This window comes from Drosophila grimshawi, unplaced genomic scaffold (genome assembly GCF_018153295.1).
Source record: "Drosophila grimshawi isolate 15287-2541.00 unplaced genomic scaffold, ASM1815329v1 contig_1369, whole genome shotgun sequence".
Taxonomy (NCBI): Eukaryota; Metazoa; Arthropoda; class Insecta; order Diptera; family Drosophilidae; genus Drosophila; species Drosophila grimshawi.
Genome location: NW_025062891.1, coordinates 5,300,141 through 5,322,768, shown reverse-complemented (window position 1 = coordinate 5,322,768; position 22,628 = coordinate 5,300,141). Strand labels below are relative to the sequence as shown.

General features: G+C 38.7%; 1 protein-coding gene across 1 annotated transcript in view; it reads left to right on the top strand.

Moving 5' to 3' along the window:
• LOC6560866 (calmodulin-binding transcription activator 1) overlaps positions 1–22,628 on the top strand; it is a 52,128-nt gene extending 29,500 nt beyond the window's left edge. The window contains exons 4-22 of the mRNA XM_043216409.1: positions 6,068–6,159; positions 10,174–10,241; positions 10,381–10,516; positions 11,956–12,027; positions 12,113–12,257; positions 12,318–12,373; positions 12,574–12,816; positions 12,875–14,047; positions 14,148–14,484; positions 14,548–15,245; positions 15,381–15,973; positions 16,284–16,397; positions 16,464–16,573; positions 16,687–16,806; positions 17,898–17,965; positions 18,038–18,819; positions 18,895–18,969; positions 19,259–19,375; positions 19,442–22,628. Coding sequence (XP_043072344.1) covers positions 6,068–6,159; positions 10,174–10,241; positions 10,381–10,516; positions 11,956–12,027; positions 12,113–12,257; positions 12,318–12,373; positions 12,574–12,816; positions 12,875–14,047; positions 14,148–14,484; positions 14,548–15,245; positions 15,381–15,973; positions 16,284–16,397; positions 16,464–16,573; positions 16,687–16,806; positions 17,898–17,965; positions 18,038–18,819; positions 18,895–18,969; positions 19,259–19,375; positions 19,442–19,493 — 5,051 coding nt within the window. The 3' untranslated portion in view covers positions 19,494–22,628. The remainder of the gene's footprint in view (positions 1–6,067; positions 6,160–10,173; positions 10,242–10,380; positions 10,517–11,955; positions 12,028–12,112; positions 12,258–12,317; positions 12,374–12,573; positions 12,817–12,874; positions 14,048–14,147; positions 14,485–14,547; positions 15,246–15,380; positions 15,974–16,283; positions 16,398–16,463; positions 16,574–16,686; positions 16,807–17,897; positions 17,966–18,037; positions 18,820–18,894; positions 18,970–19,258; positions 19,376–19,441) is intronic.

The window sequence follows — 22,628 nt, the reverse complement described above, 5'->3', positions numbered from 1 at the left end:
TATAAGATTGCCGGTTATCGAATAACACGGATATTTCACAGTCGGTTACAATGAGGCTCTTTTTATACTTATTAGTTTTCGGGCATTTAGATTAATTTGCTTTCGTGCAGCGCAATTTGGGTTTTTATGTATTTTTAATAGAGAACCGTTTCGGCAGGTTAGTTCCATGTGTTTTTCGGTGCGCTAATTTCATGGCACTTTAAATGTTTAATTTACAATTTATGTAAAAACGCAAATAAGCAGGCGTTATTTGTATGTGCCTGCCGGGCAAATATTCGCTACATATTTATGAGTACTTGATAAATACTAGCATTAAAATAAATTACTGCTTTCACAGCTAAACCGCCAGGCACACAAAAAAAAATATTAATAAAAAAAAAAGAGATATATGGAAAAACTATGAAAAAAATATGTATTTTAAATAAATACAAAGGCAGCCTGCGGCCGGTAGAAAAAAAAAGACAAATTCACGTGCAAAGGTGCCCAAAAAAGAAGAAGAATAAATGGGTAACAAATATAAAACAGAAAAAATGGCATGTTTGTGTGTGGCATAGAGGGAACGGCACGCCTCTGAAATTCAGCGACTGCATATTAATATAATTTGCAGGCCACACACCCAACCCCTTCCCCACCCAACTGACCGTATCCAGAAAGCAAAAACCCCCAAACCCGTAGCAGAGAAAGCATATGTGAGCTGACAAGACTGACTGTCTGACTAAGGAGCAAAAGTGTAGCAAAAGTTTGCAAAGTGCATTACAATTTTTATAGCATATGCCAAGAGTTTTGGGCTAGATGAATTTTTATTTGTATTTATTATACCCAGTACAAGTTTCTATAAGACGGCTATATATATTACAGTAAAATAGACATCTGCGAAATAAAAATGTTACCATTTGTATTTTTGTAACCAGTTTCAACAAGAATTCAAATTTGATTAATTTTCGACACTTTAATTGTTAATAATAAATCTTTCAGTTTGGTTGTGATCATTGTCGATTCAGTAATTTCTATATTTTGGAAACTCTCAAACAAGGAGACTTACGGCACATATATGTTGCAGGGTATATATTATTCAACCCCTTTATCAAAGAGAACTGTTCCTTTTTTCTTTTTCGAAAATCATTTAGCAAATGTGAATTTTTGCACTGATTTACAACGCAAAGGATGTCAAAAAGGAAAGCGAAAAACAAATGAAATGCGCACGTAATTGCATTGGGCTCCGTAGACAAGAAGTTGGAGAAGACGAGCGGGGGACTTTTGACTAGAATGGGTCCTACGTGGGGGCTGTGTCTTGCACGTTGCACGTTGCTCATACGCCGCGTTGACAATGCTGCTGCTGCTGCCGCTGCTGCTGCTCGTTGAGGCGGCCCCGTTAGTCGTCATAAATGTGAATAATTTATTACATTTGAGCGGCTTTTGTTTTGGCCCATTGCTTTTGTTCTATGGCATTTCGGTTAGAAATTCATTAATAGCACTTTTATGACTTTTCGAGACGTTCCGAGACGGAGTCGACTTTCTTGTTTTGTTGCACATTTTTATGTTAATCGTCGCTGTTGGCCTGCCCTTTGGTGTGACTCGTGCTGTTCCTTGCATTCCATTCCACTGCCCTTCTGGCCAAATGGCGTTGCACAATATTTTTACAAAATTGCATAGCATATCCTCTGTGATTGTTGTTGTTGCTGTTGTGGTTGCTATTACTAATTATTGTTTCGCTTAGTTGCTGACACGCTTATTTGTTGTTATGTGTCTTTTAATTGCTGTTTCTGCCCCACAATATGCAAAACTCCCAGCTGAGAAATGGTTCCTTGTAATGCAATCAAAAACAATCTGCTGTCGACCAACTTTACTTCTCGTTTTGGCCAAAAACTAACAGCCAAATCACAACTGACATAAACGCTACATGATTTTTATCAGCCGCAACGCGGCGTCTCTTTCCATTTCTATATAAACTTATGTGTGTGTGTGTGAGTGTGTCTGGCTGTGTGTGTGCGTGTGTTTGCATTATATAAATCATGCGCCGTACATCTGTCATAAGTAGTTGTAATAAATTTATAGAGAAGTTTACTTTGTACTGCTCAAGATAACCCAAAGTGCGATGCGTGCTTTTTTTGCGACTCGTGCTGTGCTGGTGCGGAAGAATATTCTATATATATACGTATACCCTGGTAGAAAAGCTGCCGAATATTTTCATAAATATAGTATTTTGTGTATATGAGGCAAAACAGATTTTATAATCAAAAAGAGCAGTTCAATTCAGGCAATTTTCAATTTTCAGGCTCATCTCGTTATCTAATTCCATAGCGATCGATTGAAAATCATTCAAATTTTTTGATAATCTATATGTGTACAGTCTTTCGCTCTAGCACAATTAAGTAGAGCATTCTTGCTTCTATTTTTAAGCGATATTATTGCAAAAGTTTTGCTGATTACCACAGTTGAGATTATCTCAAACGAGACACAATAATATTTTTTTTTAGAAAAGTATCATTACTTGGTTTCTTTTTTGTTTTATCTATTCTATTTTTAAAGTGGTTAAATAAATAATAATTAACTTTATTTGAGCAACTGTTGCTCATCAGAAAGTAATATTACAAAATCCCCCCCTAAAATTATCACTGCTCCTCATTTCTTCGTTATCGTTAAATAAAAAAAACCATGACGTCTTTTACTTATCATTTTTTATTTATTTATTGGCGCTTTGCTTTCGCTACATTCGCGACGTCATGCATTCTATCTCAAAATCCCCTCAAAATTCGGACAGTCTAGTCCATGAGCTGTTTTTACTTTTTTGTTGGCTTAGTTAGTTGAAAGCATGTGGCCAAGACGTCATAAACTAAACTGTTTTGAGGCTGACAGAGGTGCGTGCTTAGATTGTATTGCTTGTTGAGAAGTTAATACATGTATAAATATAGTTATTTCTACGGTTGGTTGTTGATTTTGAAGTTTTCCAACCATTTTCTATTGTCTCCCTCAGACAGTTTGTTAACAGATATATATATATATATATAAGTGCAACACAGTCACAGCTTTTGTTATTTGACTGTTTCGCAGACAGTTTGTTGGCTTTTAATGGCTTTTAATTGTGCAAGTGCTGCTGGAGAAAGCGTCCTGTGACAGGGCCTAAACAAAAGTAATTTCACACTCGCTGACTTTTGGGCCGCGTCGCCACAAAGTGCAAACAATTTTTCTTTGTGCAACTCGAAAACCCTGACCTCGCGCCCACAGCTACCCACTGCCGTCTCCCCTACATTGCTTGCTTTTTTTTTAGGCCTGCCTGTCAGATATTTATTAGCCACAATTTGGCAGCCACAAATTGGCAGCTCAACCTGCGTCGCGTAACGCGAAATCGTAAAACGAAAATTTATTATTTATGTCAACTCTTTTGTGCTATTTGCCCTGTCAATGCTACCACAAACCCACCCACTTGCCCTCACTTCCTCCGTTTACCTGGTCAACAGCTCTCACCCTTGCCCTGGGGGCCAACTCTCTTAAAGCGCACAAATTATGCGAGTCTTGTGCAAATTTTTGTGCCAAAGCGCATTTGTCACAATTAAGCAAAAGGTCTCGAAAATTATGAGAACTGCACGGCGTGAAATACTACCAAAAAAAATATACTCGTATACTTGCAGGACTCGGTGAGCAGCGGTGAGTCCTTACGTTGACGTCGACGTCGACATGACGTGCCTGGGACCACCTCATACAACCGATGGCACCTGAGTTTAACTGAACCTCTCTCGCATATATACATATATATATATATATATGAATCTACTTTTTTTTTGGCACTGATTCGACACAGACTCGACCCCTTCCTAGACCTGAGCGCCCCTGGGCAGTCTATTATGTGACGTCGCTGTCGCTGTCGCCGTCAGTTTTTGAGCGTGTGCCATGAAATATGCAAAGCGCAGTTAAAAACTTTTTATTTGTATTAATCAAACAGAGTTTTTCTTCTCGACTCTGCTCTCGTTGTTGTTTTTCTTGTTGCTGCACACATTTTTTGACATTTTTCCCACAACAATGGCAGTCGACTGCATAATAAAATTGCCAGAGACGGGCCCTTGATTGTTTCGTCATTTATATATATATATATATATATATATATATATATATACACCTTACTATGCATACATAGATATGTACACATCTATACAGTGTTAACTCGGAAATGATAACGTTCAATCTTTAAGATTGCAATTTATTCCAATTTGCAAATAACTGACATATAATTAAAAAATGTTGGACGGCATCTAATGGGTATAGATTACAGGAATGCTTAAAAAAATAGAAAAAAATATTATATTCAAAGTATCTAATGCATTTTCAGAGGCTTTCATTTTCGAGTGATCACTGTGATATATACTTATTGTCGACAATTATCGCTTTTGGGGGATTTTAAAGCCAAACTCAAGGCGACTGCCATGACAAATTAGTTGAGCAATAAAACTTGAGTGTGCTATCAAACTAAAAATATCGCCATCAATTACAAACTATATACCAATTGGTGTGTCTATTTGCGTGTGTGTGTGTGTGTGTGTGTGTTGACTGTTATTGTGTGTGCTGCCAACGTGCGGCTTACACATACACACATATATATAAAAAGGCCATAAAGAACGCGAACGACAACAACTTGAACTACGTCTAGGACTACATTGACGACACATTCGCCTGGGGCAAACTACATCATCATCATCATCATCATCAACAACAACAACAACAACAACAACAACAACATGAGGCGGTGGCAGCCACCTCAATTTAAGGGCCCCACGCACTGTCTGTTTGTGTGCAACGCCATAACCCCTCTACCCCCTTACTCGCTACCCCGTCTCTTGTGCCATTTGCAATTTGGCAACACTTTTCGGTTACGCGGCTGTGGGCAAACCGTTGAGCACTTTATATAAATTGTACAATACGTTTTTTTATGGCCCTTGAGAGTGCATTCTATATGTATGTGCTACTATTTTGTACTTACCAGCTATATATCGGCTTTTGATATATTCGTTTAGTTCTACGAGTGCCTGTCGCGGCGACAGATCTGTCTCTCCCTCTCTGCTTCTGCCTTGTGTGACGCTTTATTATACATTTTTGCTAAATTACACTTGGGCCGCTAGTTTATTTCGAATAGCCCATTTGTAAGAGTAACAACAAAACAGTTGTTCTTTATGCCGAATATACCCTGTAATCCACGATATAGATAAGTAGAATGGAACGTGCAACTTTTAGCACGGTTTTTATACAGGTTGAAACTAGACTGCGATTGAAATCGTGTGAGTAAATTGTATATAGGGAAATAAAAATACGCCAAAGGGAGTAAAATTCGATTGACATAATTTTATAGAGTAAATTCTAGTTGATTAAGTGCAGAGTTGGATCAAAAATAAATACCAATTGATTTCAAAAGATTTTGTTATCATGCTTTATGCATAATAAGACAATAATACAAATAATACAATAATACAAATTAACCATTTATATTTATCTAAGTAAGCAGAGGGTACTTTTAGTTCATCAGTTTCAACTTTAGCATATTAACATGTTATTTTTATAGTTGCGTGGCATTTTAATAAGCCAAATGCAAAAGTTCGATGGTTTTCTTTGTTGTCGTTCAAGTTGCAAGCGTCATTAAGTGCGCGTAATTATTCAATGACTAGCAAAGTTTAGGACTGGGCTTGAGAATGGGGATTCTCCACGGACAACACGCATTTGGCCGGAATGCATTTTTTCGTGGCAATAGCAACAGCGGACGAAGACATATGCCAAAAGTTGTCGAGTGATAAATGATTGCCGACTCGAGTCGAGTCGAGTCGAGTTGAGTTGACTTGCGCTGAGTCCTGAAGCGTTATTAAGATGACATTTAAATTCTATAAATCATGCCTCAGCGCCGATTTACATTTTTGTCGCATTTAGCCGCACCTGTTGGCCAGCGGCAGCTTAAAAGGGGGTGCTCGAGCTCGGTCTTAGAACTTGGGCTGTATGCAAAATAAATGTGCAATTTACATTATGCAACAGGATTGCGATCCACTCTTGTACTTACACTTTCGTTGCATTTTGCGTTTCTTTTTTCCAGATGGCGAACCTATCAAACTGCCCGACAATTTGGAGAGCCTGCCAAGAGCCGACAGTTTCCCATCGCAACGCCATCGTTGGAATACAAATGAGGTCAGTTTTACATATACATATAACCAACCTAAATACATATATATATATATAGATAGATATTTATGTGTTGTTTGCCGTTTGCTGTCTCGATTTGCATTTGATTGCACATAAAAATGTCGAAAATGAAAGCTAGAAAGAAATGTAACTTAAAAAGGGGCGATCGGGTCATAGGTCAGGGGTTAGCGACAGCGATTTACGCTTGACAGGCGGATGAGCCTGCCAGTCGTGGGCTGGACACTTTGACAGCTTCAAGGAGTCACTTCCTTCTACTCTTTTAACTTTTTTTTTTATACAGATTAATAAGACGGCGGGCTGCCAACCAGATAGCTGCTTGGTTTATTAGGGATGGTCGCGACTCGTCCGACGGCTTTTTTTATGCGACACAAAACTATAATACAAATTCAAATACAAATACAAATAGAAATTGTAGTCTTGCCAGGATTCGCGGGGTTAAAGGACATGGCCGGCGCACGTACGCGACAAAGCCAAAGTTCAGCTTTGTGTTTACAATAAAACTTTTGCGCTTAAAAAAGCAAACGACAACAATAACAACAATAACAACAAAAGCAACAACATGGCAAATGCCTTTTGGGCCAAACGCGACTGTTTGTTGCTGCTGTTTTACTTGTGAATTAAACGCAACCGCAAATATTCATTTGGACAGTTGTAAAGTTTTTTGCAACAGAAGCTGGGGCAATAAGAGGGTAAGTGAGTGAGTGAATGGGGAGGGGGTGGTGGGAATGGAAGGGAAGCAGCATTCTGTAAGCGGCATTTTACACACTCGCCCGACAAGCTGACTAAATTAAAAGCAAGCAAAAAATTTACAGTGAATACCAGAGGAAGCTATGAGCGAAGCTGAAATGCACTTACAACTCTTCTTATTGTTTATAATAAATTGAAAACGTTTTCTGATCAACTTTTTCAAATGCATATGAACATTCTGAATATCGCTTAAATTATCAAAAAATATACTACTAAAACATTTCATTAAAATAAATACTTTTAGATACTTTTTTAAAATACATATTTTCGATAAAATATATAAGTTATTTGACATGAGGAGGATAATAAAGAATTTGAATTTTGCTGCTTTGAATTTGTATGAATTGATAAAAAAAATAATATTACTTAAAAAAATAATATTTAGAAATTATTTCAACTTCTTAACATGAAAGAATTGCCAACATTTGTCGCAAGAGTAAAGTAGAATTCATAAAATTTAGTTTACTTGCCAGGCGTTTATTTTTTTGTGATTTGATAAAATATATAATATTACTTTACTTTCCAATTGCATTTCAAAATATGAAGAATTGAATTATAGATATTAAAAGGATGCCAACGACAATAACAATGAATATTTAATATTCAATACTAAATCATTTTTAATAAAACTCGAAAAGTTCCGTGAGGCATATGGTCCAGCTAGAGGGTATATAAGTAGTATGCCTCTTGTTCTCATTATATAAGCATCTGCTGGCATGTAATCAGAGTATAAAGCAACCCGTGCCACAGTTTATTAATATAAAGTTTCGCAAGTAAAAACCGTGAGAGGGAAACGGGTGGGGGGAGGGGGGAGAGGTTACGGCCAATGGCTGCTATAGCCAAAACCACCCAACCACCAAACTCCACTGAACGGACACTGCATCAGCATGCAAAAATTACAAAATGTAACCGTGTACGGGGCATAAATAAAATTACGCACGCTTATTTTAGTCTGCTTACAGGATGACAGTAAAATAAGAGGGGTGAGGAGATTGGAGGGAGGGATTGTTCAGTAACCGTTGCTGACCGTTAAATGGCCGCTTGGCTTTAACCACACAGTTTTAATTTGGCGGCAGTCGCCGAGACTGGATGCCCAAAAAAAAAAAAACACACACACACAAAATCCCATAAAGCAATGGCAAAATAATTCAAGCAGCAAGTCCTGGCCAAATACATACACATATATATTGTATGGCGAAAGTGTGGTTAAAAACGTTGCAGCTTAAAAATCAAAAGGTTAAATTGATAATGAGCCGCAGCAGTTGTGGGCCGGGCCCCATTGTTGCTAATAAAACTTGTAAATTGTCGCTTCGCTTGTGCAACTCTAATTGTTTTGTGTGCCACACGCATAAATCATAGCCGAGAGAAAGTGTTGCAAGAGCAGGGGCACTGGATGGCCAAATGCGCTGAGCTGCGCATAAATATTTAATGCACCATTCGCGCAGCTACTCGAACTACGTATGTGCCTAGAATTCATCATATGAAAAAAGAAAGAAGAATAAGAGAGACTGCTTGGGGGGCATGCATAAATAAGCAAAGCAAAAGCCAAACCCAAGGCAAATGCCAAAGTCAAAGGCAATTTGGGCAACAACAAAAAATGCAAACGTTTGCCACTTGACAAACACGCGCCTCTGATTTCAGCCCACTTCAGACTTCAGTTTGAACATCCTTCAAACTCTATCTCCAGAATATCTGTGTGTGTGCATACAATTTTTATGACACTCGCAAATGTTGCGATTTCTGACATATGAAATTGTTGCTGCACATCGTCAATTGGGCTATGGTCTATATATATATATATATATGTATATATACATCGACTGTGGACTTTGTTGGCCCTTTGGGCGTCGCCAGCTGTGCTGCTCCGCTGCCAGTTGTTGACGGCACAGATGAATGGTTGTTGGTTGGTCCTGTCCCATACGTAGTTTGAGAATGAATGTGAATGAATGTTGTGTTCGATGTGTGTGTGTGTGTGTGAGTGTGTGTGATGTTGTTTTCGCTCACTTTACATTATTCATGCAACGTCAAGGCTGGCAAAACAAATTGATAACTTTATCGGCAAAACATGCAATGAAATGCCAAATGGGCACCCAGCAGTGTTCTTCCCTCTTAGCTTAGCTTGGTTGTGTGTGATATGCATTTGAATGCTGACTATATTCATAGAAAGCTTCCCATATTCCCTATCTACCAGTAGTGTCTCCACGCACAGATGTTCTCTATCTCTGTCGTTTTCTCTTCCTCTCTTCTCACTCATATCTACATTCATATTAACTCGCCTTTTTGACTGTTTATCAAGCATACGCAATTCAAGTATGCTCACATACTGCAGACTTGCACACCGCCACACACACATACACACACACACACTGTTCTTCTGACCAGGTGTCAACTGGCGACACCTGTAAATTGTGGTCAAACTCCTGTGCCCAGCTGCTTCCAGGCACTTCCTGGCGCTTCCTGCTACCGCTGCTGCGGTCAAATGAAATTTCTAAAATGTTTTCCTTTGTTTTATGCGCAAAAAAAAAGTAGCAGCAGAAAAGTTTTACTGGAACCCGGTGGGTCCAGTGCAGGAAATGCCGCGAGTGCCTTGGCCAGCAAATTTGCCAGCAACTCGGAAATTGTTAGCACGTTCAGTTGACTTGGTTAACGGCTGTTGTTATTGTGGCAGCTATTGTTTCTTGAAAATTAGTAAACACACGTGACTTGCTGATTAGACAAACTGAAGGACGCTCGCAGATTAAACAGTTGAATCACAAATAAGAGATGCTTCTCGTGTATTGTCTAAAAAAATACGATTGCTTAATACTCTAGCAAAATAAACAGCTGTCGCTTCTAAATAGTGTGTATTTACTACTGATTAAAAATTACAGCAACTGAGTACAGCTACTGATAACAGCTGCTGATTAAAAATGGTTAATCGATCAAAGAAGAGGCCTATGAATCGTTTATAAAGAGGGTTACAAAGTAGCTTCAAAAAGAATGATTAAATTAGAGAGCAGCTTGCAGCAGAATAAGCACAAAAGGAAAACATTATTCATTAAACGATAGTCAAGAATTGCGACAATATATATATTTATCGAATTCAACTACAATTGACATTTAATATAATATACTCATAAATGTACCTAATCATTAAGCTGTTACAATATTTTAATACCCTTTCTTTGAGTACATATAAATATTGTGGCTACACATATTTCATTTAGTTTTAATCAAATATTTGTATGGTTTTTTTTTCTTCTGAAATTTCAGGAAATCGCTGCGATTCTTATCAGCTTTGATAAGCATAGTGAATGGCAATCAAAAGAAGTCAAAACAAGGTGAGTCACTCGACCGACTGTCTGGAGCACCACATTTGCATGCAACGCAATAACCATAATATTCTAACCACAATTCTCACTCTCACTCTCTCTCTCTCTCTCTCTCTTATCCGACCAACTCTCTCCGCTCTCCTATCAGACCGAAGAGCGGCTCCCTGCTGCTCTACTCACGCAAGAAGGTACGCTATCGACGCGATGGCTACTGCTGGAAGAAGCGCAAGGATGGGAAGACGACCCGTGAGGATCACATGAAACTTAAAGTACAAGGCACTGAGGTAAGCTTTTAGGCCGGGTATTTCTTTAAGGTAAGGGCAAAGGATAGTTCTGCGTTTCAAAATTAAAGTTTGAGAGTTTTAAAATAATTAAATAACTGTAAATAATTATAAACTGTTCAAATACCAAATAATTAATATTGCCAATTGCAAAATGCAAAATGAATCTAGAGTAAAAAGATCGTCCAAAATGGTAAGCCATATTAAATTTACCAAACTTTGACCAAGCTTGCAGCCAAGAAAGAATATTTATAAACTTCAAAGACTTTCGAGTGAAAACATGTTGTATTTTCGTTGACGCCTGCTGGGCAATTAGTCAATTAGGCGACTGCCTTAGCTGGCCTTCTGACCAAAGGCCAGTTGGAGGAGAACAAGATAAAAACAAATACACGGAAGTCGAAGCTTAAGTTTAACTGCCTTTTTGTTGGGGGTTGCTAAGCACACTTATTTTATTTTGTTTTTTTTTTTTTAGGGTATTGTGAGTTATGATTTTCCGCCGGAAATATACAGTAGCTAAATTTTTTATTTTTTTTTGTCTGCGTTGGGTGTTTGTTTGTCTGCTAATGAAATAAGCTCTGCCAAGGGTTAAACGTATTTATAATGTCTGACTGAAGTGTGTGTAAGTACAGTAGCCTCTCCGCATTCTCCCTTTCTTGGCTGTTCCTGAGGCATACTAAAAAAAAAAAAAAAAGAAACACAAAAGCAGTTGGCAATTTCACGCCAATTTTTTTTGTGCTTTCCGCTTGTGCATTTTTGTTTTAATTTTTATTTTAATACCGCTGCTTGCATTCCCTTTTATTTTTTTTTGTCGTTTACGAGTATTTTTCAGAAGACAAGTAGCTACTCCGAGATTTATGCACTTGGCAAACACACAGCAGGGGTTTCCTTTCCGTCTGTTCGTATCTCTGTCCCTCTGGCCGTATGTCTCTCCTTACACGATAACTAATATTTATAAACGCTGAACACTTCAACGTTGAAAAAGTCAGCGGCATATCGCCCAAAGACGGCGGCCAACAAAATTTATCAGCGCCACCAGCGAAAGAAATGCGCAGCAAAAAAACAACAACAATAAAAACAGCTAAAATAGAAGCATAAGTCAAAGAAGAAGCTGTTGTATAACTCACAAGTGGGGAAAAAGGGTTCGATTTTTGGCACTTGCCCTTCGGGACAAGTTTTGTCTTTAGTTTTTATTTTTTATTTTTTGTTTGCTTTTTGTTTGTTTGTTGTGCCCCCTACTCTACAGTGCTGGCGCCCCCTAGCGTGGGCGATTGGTAATTTAATTTGAGCTGCGTCGTTTTTATGCCTTCCGATTAAATGAAGGCGCTGCGTGTAGCCTGATATAGCTAAAACTAGAACAATATATTTTTTATGCTCTTGTTTGTGTGATTCTTTTTTTTCTCTTTTTTTTTTTTTGCTAAATTGATTCTCGAATTGCTCCACAGTGCATCTATGGTTGTTATGTACACTCGGCCATATTGCCCACATTTCATCGCAGATGCTACTGGCTACTGCAGGTATGTGTGGGGTTCGAAGGGGGGAGTTACGCTTTCAGCTATTTAGTTACAAACACTTTACCCCAAAAAAAAAAAAAAATAACAGAATCCGGACATTGTTTTGGTGCATTATTTGAATGTGCCTTATCCGGATGATAATAAAATGGCCGTCATAGCGCCCAGCATAACGCTCTGGGGCGATAAGAAGGAGTGGACCAAGGAGGAGCTGGTTAGCCAACTGAAACCTATGCGTGAGTATTAATACATCTTTTATGAGTATGTCTATAAATAATTGTTTCTATTGGGCGCAGTATCCACGGTTAATTCGGATGAGGATTCCGACTCGGGCAATGACATAGAAATATCAGTGAGTATAACATTTCTAATATATAAATTAAAGAACAAGTGCAAGCTGACAGTAGCAGCTTCAGATACAGCATAAAATCAAAGATTATAACAGCTAACAGCTTAGTAGATAAGTAAATCTTGGAGCGACCAAAGCTACTTCTACCAGTTAGGATAACTTTTTTAGCAATTACAAATGTACTTTAAATTTGTACCCTGCAGACAGCCGAGACAGTGGAGTCGATTGTTTGCCAGCTGATGGAGAAGCAGCGTCTGTCGCGTCAGGCGGCTCTAGTCAAGCAGCTCGATTGTGGCTGCGGAGATGTAACGTGTGCCGATGGCAAAACCTGCACGCATCCCGTCATGCGACGCACGGGCGGCATACTCAAATCCGTGTCGGAGAAGCGGCCCAATGATGCATACAGCACCGCCAATGGTACGCCCAATGTGGTCGTGGCCAGCAAGGTGAGTTTAGACACGATTCGATTGATTGAAGCCGTAGTCAATCAGCTTCCACTTGCAGCTTTATTCGCGGTGGTCGGAGCGTCACAGGCAGCGTGAGGCTACTTTGCATTTGGACAATCCGCATGCGCAGTTTCACAATGCCACGCAGCAGTTGCCGCAGGAGTCGGCGATCAAATTTCAAATCATTCCGCAGCAGCAGCAACAACAACAACAACAACAGCAGGCCAATCACAGTGATGGCAACTATCAGCAGCAATATCGTGGTGCCAACCAAATGCTGGCCACAAGAAGTAATCTAATAATACAGCAACAGCAGCAGCAGCAGCAACAACAACAACAGCAGCAACAGCAGCAGCAGCAGCAACAACAACAATATCAACAGCAGCAACAGCAACAGCACTTGAATTTGCAGCGTTTTGTGGCCAGTCACAATCAGAGCAATCAGAGTCATAATCCACATAGTAACAACAACAACAGCAGCAACAATCCAGCACATTTAAATCATCGACTTCAAATTGCAAATACAACAATTACAGCAACAACTAGGGAGGCGGCAACAACAGCAGCAGTAGTAGCAGCAGCAACTGCCTCAAATATCATGGATACGGAACTAATTGAAAATCAAAGCCAGCAGCAACAGCAGCAGTTGACCACAAATGGCAACAAAATAAGCCACAACAGCAGCAATAAGCCATTAACAGCAGCAGTAACAACAACAACAGCAGCAGTCGTTGGCGCTCACACAAACAACGAATTAAATGTCGTTAATAATAATGTGCACAACAACAACAGCAACAGCAACAGCAATAACTTTATATACAATCAACAGCAGCATTCGAATACAAGCAGCAACAGTCAGCAGCAACAACAACAACAACAACAACATTATTATAAATTGCAACAGACAGCTACCCCCGGCAGCAGCAGCAACAGCAGCAGCAGCCAACCCCCAGTTGAGGCCATGTGCATGTCACCTGAGCATCACAGCAGCGGGGGCAGTAAAAATAACAACAACAACAACAGCAATCAGCTCACATCGGCAACAGCAACGTCTTCCGCTGGCAACACTCCTTCCATGTCGGCAACATCATCCACCTCGAGTTCCTTACAGTCGATTATCGATGGCAATCAGCAGCAACAAATTACAACGACAACAGCAACAACAACAACAACAGCAGCAGCAGCAGCAGCAACTTGTGATAATTTAATGAGCGCCAATTCGCTTGCTGAGGTAAGTTTTGAGTTTGGAGTTGGTGTTTATGACTTTTGCGGTTCAACCGCAAGTCGGCTGCACTTATGCTATTTATGTTGATTAAATTTCTATTTTACAGCTGGAGTTGGGCAGCAGCAGCGAGCAACAGCAGCAGCAGCAGGCGTCAAGCAACTACAACAACAACAACAGCGTCAACAATCAGGGCACGGATAAGGCCCAAATTCTCAATGGTTGTGCAAACTACAGTGCTTCCAGTGATAACAGTAGCCAAATTAGCGCCAGCGACGAGAGTAGCAGCTTTGGCGCCAACAACAACAATCCCATTAGCAGCAGCAGCAGCAACAACGACGATGAACAACCCCAAGCTGAATCCATGAGCTTCTTCAATGAGACGCTCGATCTCTCACACGAGGATATACAACGCACGCTTATAGCAAACATGCCGTTCAACAACAGCAACAACAACAACAACAACAACAACAACAGCAACAATAACAATAACAATGTAGTGGCAACAGCAACAACAGTAGTAACAACGACAGCACCAACAACAGCAGTTAACATCAGCAACAACAACGAAACAATTGTCACGCACCAACAGCAACCGCATAGTGTGGAGGAGACAGAGGGTGAAGATGAGGATACAGCTGATGTCTTTGCCAATTTGGATGCCTTTGATATGCTGGTGGAGTTTCCAGAACTTGATCTAGATGATAAACAGGCGCTGAACAACACAGCGCTGCAGCAGGAGCAAAATCTGGTACACAGTTCCTCTTATCTAGGAGCAGCCGCGCAATCGCAGCTGCAACAGTCGCAGACGCAGACGCAGCGCAAGCTGCTCAACATCTGTGACTTCAGTCCGGAGTGGTCGTATACCGAGGGCGGTGTTAAGGTGCTTGTCGCGGGTCCCTGGACCAGTGATGGTGGTTGCTATACGGTGCTCTTTGATGCACAGCCCGTGCCCACGGTTCTGGTGCAGGAGGGCGTATTGCGATGCTATTGTCCCGCCCATGAGGCGGGTCTGGTAACATTGCAGGTGGCCTGTGGCGGTTTTTTGGTCTCCAACTCGGCCATGTTCGAGTACAAGCTATCGCTGCTCGCGGATGCACCCTTCGATGCCAGCAGCTCCAATGACTGCCTGTACAAGTTCACACTGCTCAATCGACTCTCCACCATCGATGAGAAACTGCAGCTCAAAGTGGAGAATGAGCTAACGGTAAGTTTGATTTTGAGACATAATGTAGCCAAGACATCAGTCAACAGATCTCAAGTTGAGAGATCTCAAATGATGCACTGTAAATTCGGTTTTCTTGGCTCAATTGCAAACTCGAATGACCTTTTTCTTTTGCAGGCCGATCACACATCGTTGTATCTGGAGCCGAACTTTGAGGAGAAGTTGGTGGTTTACTGCCACCGGTTAATGAAGCACGCCTGGAGCACACCCAGTACTGCGGCCAATTGGAGTGTTGGTTTGCGTGGCATGACACTCTTGCATTTGGCCGCCGCTTTGGGCTATGCGAAGCTGGTGGGCGCAATGCTCAATTGGCGCGCCGAGAATCCACATATCATACTCGAAACGGAGCTGGATGCGCTCAGTCAGGATGTGCACGGCTTTACGCCGCTCGCCTGGGCCTGTGTGCGTGGCCACTTGGAATGCACATTACTGCTGTACAAGTGGAATCACAATGCTCTGAAGATCAAGACGCAGGCACAGCACACGCCCCTCGATCTGGCCAGCTTGAAGGGACACAAGCTGCTGCTTCAGCAGCTGTGCCGCTTGGAGAAGGAGCGCTGTCGCAAGCCCCAGCCGCGTGGCGGTCTAACTAATCTCTCCATGAATCTGGGCATTGAGTCAACAACAGAGGAGTCCGCCTACAGCGTCTACGAACTGGAGCTGCAGCGCAGGCATGATGGAGTCTTTCTGCGACCCGTGGCAATGCATAGGTGTGTTAATGAGAATATAGCATTTGTATATATTTGAGTGGAGTTGTTCTACACTTATTATAAAATTGCAGAATGTGCTCGAATTTATAGAAATACATATGCATTCGTCTGTTTATATTACAACAAGAGCAACTTAATATTTAAATAATATATTGTTAAAATTCGGACAAAAAAATCAACTGCAGTGTTTTTAAGAGAATGTCGTATAAACCGTGTTTTACTTCTTCCATAAAATTTATCTTGTTTTATTGGACATTCACTACATATTCGAACAACTATTAACCTATCGTATTTCTCGTTATAAATGCAGCAATCAAAGTCCGCCCAATAACAGCAGCCGCTACTCGAAGCGTTCCTCTATTGACAGTGGCATTAACATGGACATGCGGAGCAAATCTGGCAAACCGCTGGCACGACTGCATGGGTAAGTTTTGCAATCACTCCGCGATATGCACACATCTGAGCCAATCTTATCTCACTTGGGTTGCAGCAACTTTGAGCCGCATGACAACTATGCTCTGGGTGTGGACTCTCCACTGGACTCGTTGACCAACTGCTCGGGATTGTTGTCGCCGCTGCGCAAGATGGATTTTGCATTGTGTAAGTGTTGGATAATGCATGCGCTAATTGTTTTTTTTAGCCATATCAATTATTGTGTGCGATATACATATGCTAAAACAAACGACCTCTCGCTAAATTGTTGTACACACCAGGCGAGGTATCCACGGGCGAGTCGAGTCCCATACACGACAAAGACATCGATTGCGATGATGAGAATTCGACGAGCGTGACCGACGCAACCCTAAACAATGAGCTCAACGATGCCGTCGTAGGTCAGTGAGGCCTATCAAACCAAAAAATCTATGCTAACCTATTATCGTAATCTCGTAATCGTATTCGTAACCCGCTAAAACGGGTGACATCAAATTTAATATGCATTTGTGTATAGCTACCATATATCAACTATGGCTCTCTATCTCTCTGTCTCTCAATGTTGTTCGTTGCTGTTGCTAATTTTGTTGTTGCATATATATACTATATATATATATATATATATATACTTGTACTTGTACTATAATGTTATCTACACACAACTCACGTATCTGGGGTTTCAGGCTCCGCTCGACTGTTGTAAACGTCATAATATCTAAAAATAATCTATGTAAATGTTCATTTTTGATGTTGATTGCTGTTTGCTATGAATGTGTGCGTATGAGCATAATTATGAATATACCTAGTGTATTCATATTCATGTGAACAAGGTTATGGTCTGGTTTAAATATGTGTGCCACACATATATATATAACTGTATACTTGTTCAGAATATCTATATGTTTGATTAGAACTAACCATAAATGTGAGTTTTTATCGATGTACACACACACACACACACACTAAAAGTCACTAACTACAATGTAAATATGTTCAAAATGTGCTCATTCTGTAAATATAAAGTTTTTCGGTCCACGAAACTAACATAACAACTAACTAACACCATTCAAAATCGGGGGCAGCTTGAATAAGTAAAGAGCTTACTATTTCACAGAGAAAAGTATCAGCCATCAAAATATGGTCAAAAGTTTTCGCTTTTTTTTTTATTAACAGAATAAGGTGCTTCAATTTTAGATATCTTAATCATATTGCTACAAATAATTATATTAATTAATTAATTATTTCTATGTAATTAATTCGTTACACTGCATCTGTGGTGTTTTAAATAACTCTTTACAAATAACATTTGCATTGACTACTTACTGGGCTGCCCTCATAAAATTAACAAACTGAAGTGCTTGTCGATGTGTATTATATATAATTAAAAATAATAATAATAAAAAAGCACAGATAAAAAATTTGTAGATTTTTGATCTGTAAATGAACGCATCAATTTTGTTTAGCAACTTTCATTTGTGTGGTCTTATTTCAGGGGATTCAGATGCAAAGGTCCTAACACTAGCGGAACACATTATAGCAGCGATGCCGGAACGCATCAAGGTGATGGCTAATACAAATATCTCATTATAATGCTCAACTTATTTATTTTCTAATTATTTTTTTTGCCCACAGAATGAAGCGGATGAGATGATGGTGCTTGGCAGTCCACTGACGGAACCGCTGACCTCGGAGTCTTCGGCACTGACTGATAGCTTTATGGATCCGCTACTCGATTCGCTGCCGAATACGCATTTCGACAGTGATTTCAGTTTTGATTTTCACGATCATAGCTATCGCTATCACGATGTCAGCACACCTTGCTCCAGTCTAAGTCCGGCCAGTTCCGGACCATTGCAGTCGCCAGCTAGCTATTCCATACTGGGCACAGATCCATCGGTTAGCTCACCCAGTCCGCCGCCGTCAACCAAACAGCTGACGGAGTTTCTGCATGCCTCCAGCATATCGCAATATCCCTTCGAGGCGGATTTCTCCAAACTAACGCTTACGGATACGGAGCAGCGGGAGCTGTACGAGGCAGCCAAGTGCATACAGAAAGCATATCGCTCCTACAAAGGTCGCCAGAAGATGGAGGAACAGAACAAGGAGCGCACCGCAGCAATTGTTATACAGAACTACTATCGTCGTTACAAACAGTACGCCTATTACAGACAGATGACCAATGCGGCGCTGGTTATCCAGCATGGCTATCGATCGTATCGGCGCAACAAGCGCTTCAAGAAGTCCCAGCACACTAACAGTGGCATGGGCACGGGTAGCGAGCATGGCAGCGTTAGCAGCAATTCGCAGTGCCTCTCAAGTTTCTACGATCACTACAAGCAGGATCAGCAGCAACAGCAGGAGCTCAGCTCACAGCCTAGCACGCCCAAGGAGACGAGTCCCTCGGGTCCCTTAAAGTAAGTACAGAAATGGATTTATATACATTTTCATGTATAACTCATATTAAATATTATACACATTTCTATTCACAGGCGTACATATTCTCAGTCGACACAAAATCAGGCTGCCAGAAAAATACAACAGTTCATGAGACAATCACGCATCAAGTAAGTGCTAGCATTCAAAATACTTAGTTTTAGTCATTAGATTGTATAGTCATATCTGAACTTCAAATTGTAACTGTCAACTGATTTTGCACGCTAGCATTTGGGATAGCAACTTGACGACTTTGGTAAGATCACATCGGAGTATTGTTGATTTGCATAAATATCTCTGATTTACATTTAACGATGGTATAGTTTTAGCTAGTTATAGTTCAACTTAAACAGAGTTTCTCTGTTGGATAGTTAACCAAAATCAAATACTAATTCGTGCTTTTCACTCTTCATCACACAGACTACAGAGAGAGCGAGCCGAAAAAGAGAAGCTGGTGCACCAACGCAGGGCGGAATACCTTCAAAACTTGCAGTTTCAAGGGCAGCAGGAAATGTCAATATGCCATAGTGAGAATAGGTGCATATGTCTGACTATACCCATATATAAAAGTATTACTAATATATTAATTGTTACCCATTGCAGCAACAACAACAACAATAACAACAATCTGCAACACATGCAACCCAATCAATGAGCGCAACTTGCAAACTGAGTGAATTTTAATCATAAGAATATCACAAGAAGAAAGAAAAAACTATGTTCAATAAGAATTTATTAATAGCTTTAACAACTGAGTGAAACTTTCTACTTTCATAATTGTTTATTAAGACACGCAGCACCTCTTGTAGTCGAACTTTCGTTTCTTACTCCTAATATTATATATACTTATATATATGTATACAAATATGTAGTAGCAAGATCTGCACTTTTATTCATTTGCATAACGAATTTTAACAAATGTGTAGTACTTATATTTATGTACGTACTATCTACGAAACAAAATTAATTTTGAAATGCGGCAAACTTTGTAAACGAAGCGCATTTTAGGTTTAGTGCGTTTTTAAATACATATAATATAATATATGTATGTATGTATATCTTCGCGAGAGAGAGCTCTACTTTTCCATTTGTAAACTCAAAAGAACTTATTAACGAAGCCTTCGAAAACTTTTTAACTCCAAGTGTAGTGAAAAATGTAGTGTATGATAAATACTAATGTATATCTAATATAAATCAATATTATGCATAAGTGTATGCCCTATATAGTAAATAGTAGTTACATTTGTATATAATTAGCTCTAATTCTAAACTCCAGAAACTAGTCTATTTTACTGTATTATATTAAAATGCCACGTTTTTTGATTCAGCTCTGCGTACTAAGCTTGTTTATAAAACAGCCCCCGACAGCCTGTAAAATCTAAAGCATTAATTCTCGATTTTATCATAGTTGTAGTATTATATATTGTCTGCGCTTTACTCAAAGCTCAGCTCGAAAGTCCAATGTTGTTATTGATTTCTAAAATCGGAGCAAGCCGCAGCAGCGAATAATACATATGTATATCATGTTAAAAACATTTCTAGTTGATTTTTTTATGTATACTCTTTAAGCATGTACTAAAATTCTATGCTGATTTGCTTAACGCGGGTACTTAAAGCCAAGTCTTAAAATTGATGTGACTGTTTAGTCTAGCAACAAACATAGTTAATGATTATAACAAAAATGAAAACATTATGCTCGCCATGTTACTGCAGCAAAAATTGAAAAACAAAAAAAAAATGAATCTATAAATCTAACTATATTTAACAATTGTTCAACTTTCAACTGACCCAAAAATAAAAAATAAATAAATATATATATATTGTAGAAGCTAAGATTAAGCAAGAGCAGAAAACGATATTTTCGATTTTCCAACTAAATGTAACAATACAAGAATTTTTGTAAATTATTTTTGTCCGTCCACATTGTTAGCTTTCATAACATAAAAGAAATAAATATACTAAAAATAAAATTATATATACAATTTATACCAAATAATAAGCCACATTTTAAACGAAGCGTTGAAGTTTAAGTAGACAACAACTGGCAGATATTGTATAAACAGAACTACTTGAGTGAATGAATAATGCCCCAAATATACTTATAGAAATATTGGAACCTTGGCATACAAGTACATACAATTTATATAGACATACCTCCAGCATGCCTCAGACACCAAAATGGAATAATTCTTGTCATTTATATCTATACAAATACATAAGAATTGATACGTACACAAAAACTTACAGACACTAAAAACAAATACAAATACACTGAAATTAAATGTATTTCAATTTCTTGCTATTGTTAGGCATATGCAAATAACTCGTTGCATTGGGCTGTGAGTTAATCTATATACTATGTACGGAATATGTATGAGTTCGAATGAACCCTAAATTGGGCATAGGCACAGTTGTTGTGGGCTAACGAAAGCCATTTCTAGATCTATGAAAAAATTGTTAACTATTTAACTATGTCTAAACTTCATTTGCACCTACTCTTAACTTCAATTGCATTTCTTTGGATATAACTTAACTACTTATGTACTTATGTATAAATCGAAACTAATCTGAAATGAAGACTAAAAAGATTTCTCTACTTAATGACTTATAAAGATTGCAATCAATTTGAGAGCAACGCGTAAACCATTTATGCAAAGCTCTTTTGTTACTTGTTACGTCGCCGGAATGTAAAAAGATTTGCAATATTTGCACATATATACTTAATAATATTACAACTACTACACACAGACACACTCACACACACTCTACACTAAACTACAGTCTTTGGCAATATCACACAAAAAGTGGGCGTGGCTAGGGAGTCAACAAACCTGAGTGTGTTTAAGCTCGAGCTAACAAAATAAATAAATCTAACAAAAAGAAAAAAACAACAAAAAAATGCCAAAAGGCAAGGAAAAACTTAAAGTACCTTAAGCCAATTGGCACTAAAACTTAAATCTAATAAACCATTTAATTTTTAATTAAAAAACCAGACTATTATGCTATCATAAATGAAAAATAACTAACGTACATAGAAATGTTTGTAAGTAAACGCAAAATATTTAAAACTTATCCATTAATGGGATGGATATTACATTAATGCCCTTGCTAGTTTTATAGAATCCACTTTTTCCAAATGTTTTAAGTATGACTATAAACACTCTATAAAACTAAAAACAACACCAATTGTTGATATTCGATAAAATTTGATACTTACAATCTATTCTAGCTAATGTACGACATGCTGATAATTGGTATTCACATATCTGTTTTATAATTGGAGAATCCCCCATTTATATAGATAGACTATGTCCTAAGAACTTTCAGAGTGCTATTCGCAAATCCGAAAGTGTTATAACAACTCTCATAAGTCCCAGATCTAAAAGGAAAACAAATTTCTAATTGAAACACCAACTAATTATGTTGTTTAATTGTATGAATTTTGCACCCGACTTTGTAGAATGCAATGCAAATTTTTGAAAATGTAAGAAGAAGAACAAGATGAAACTGTTAACTCAACTTTTATGTCACATATAGCGTAAAAACTTTTTAAATAATATATACATACATACCTACCTTATTATGAATTATTCAACATGAACATACATAAATCTAAATTTATAATTATACAACAAGTAAAGGATGATTAACGTTATTAACAATGATAAAACGTATTATATATAAACGCTATATGCATATGTACTATATGCTAATATACATATTGTAAAACGACTTTCCAGTTTATGTAAAATTGTAATTACATTCAATAAAGTTTAATTCAACACTTTAG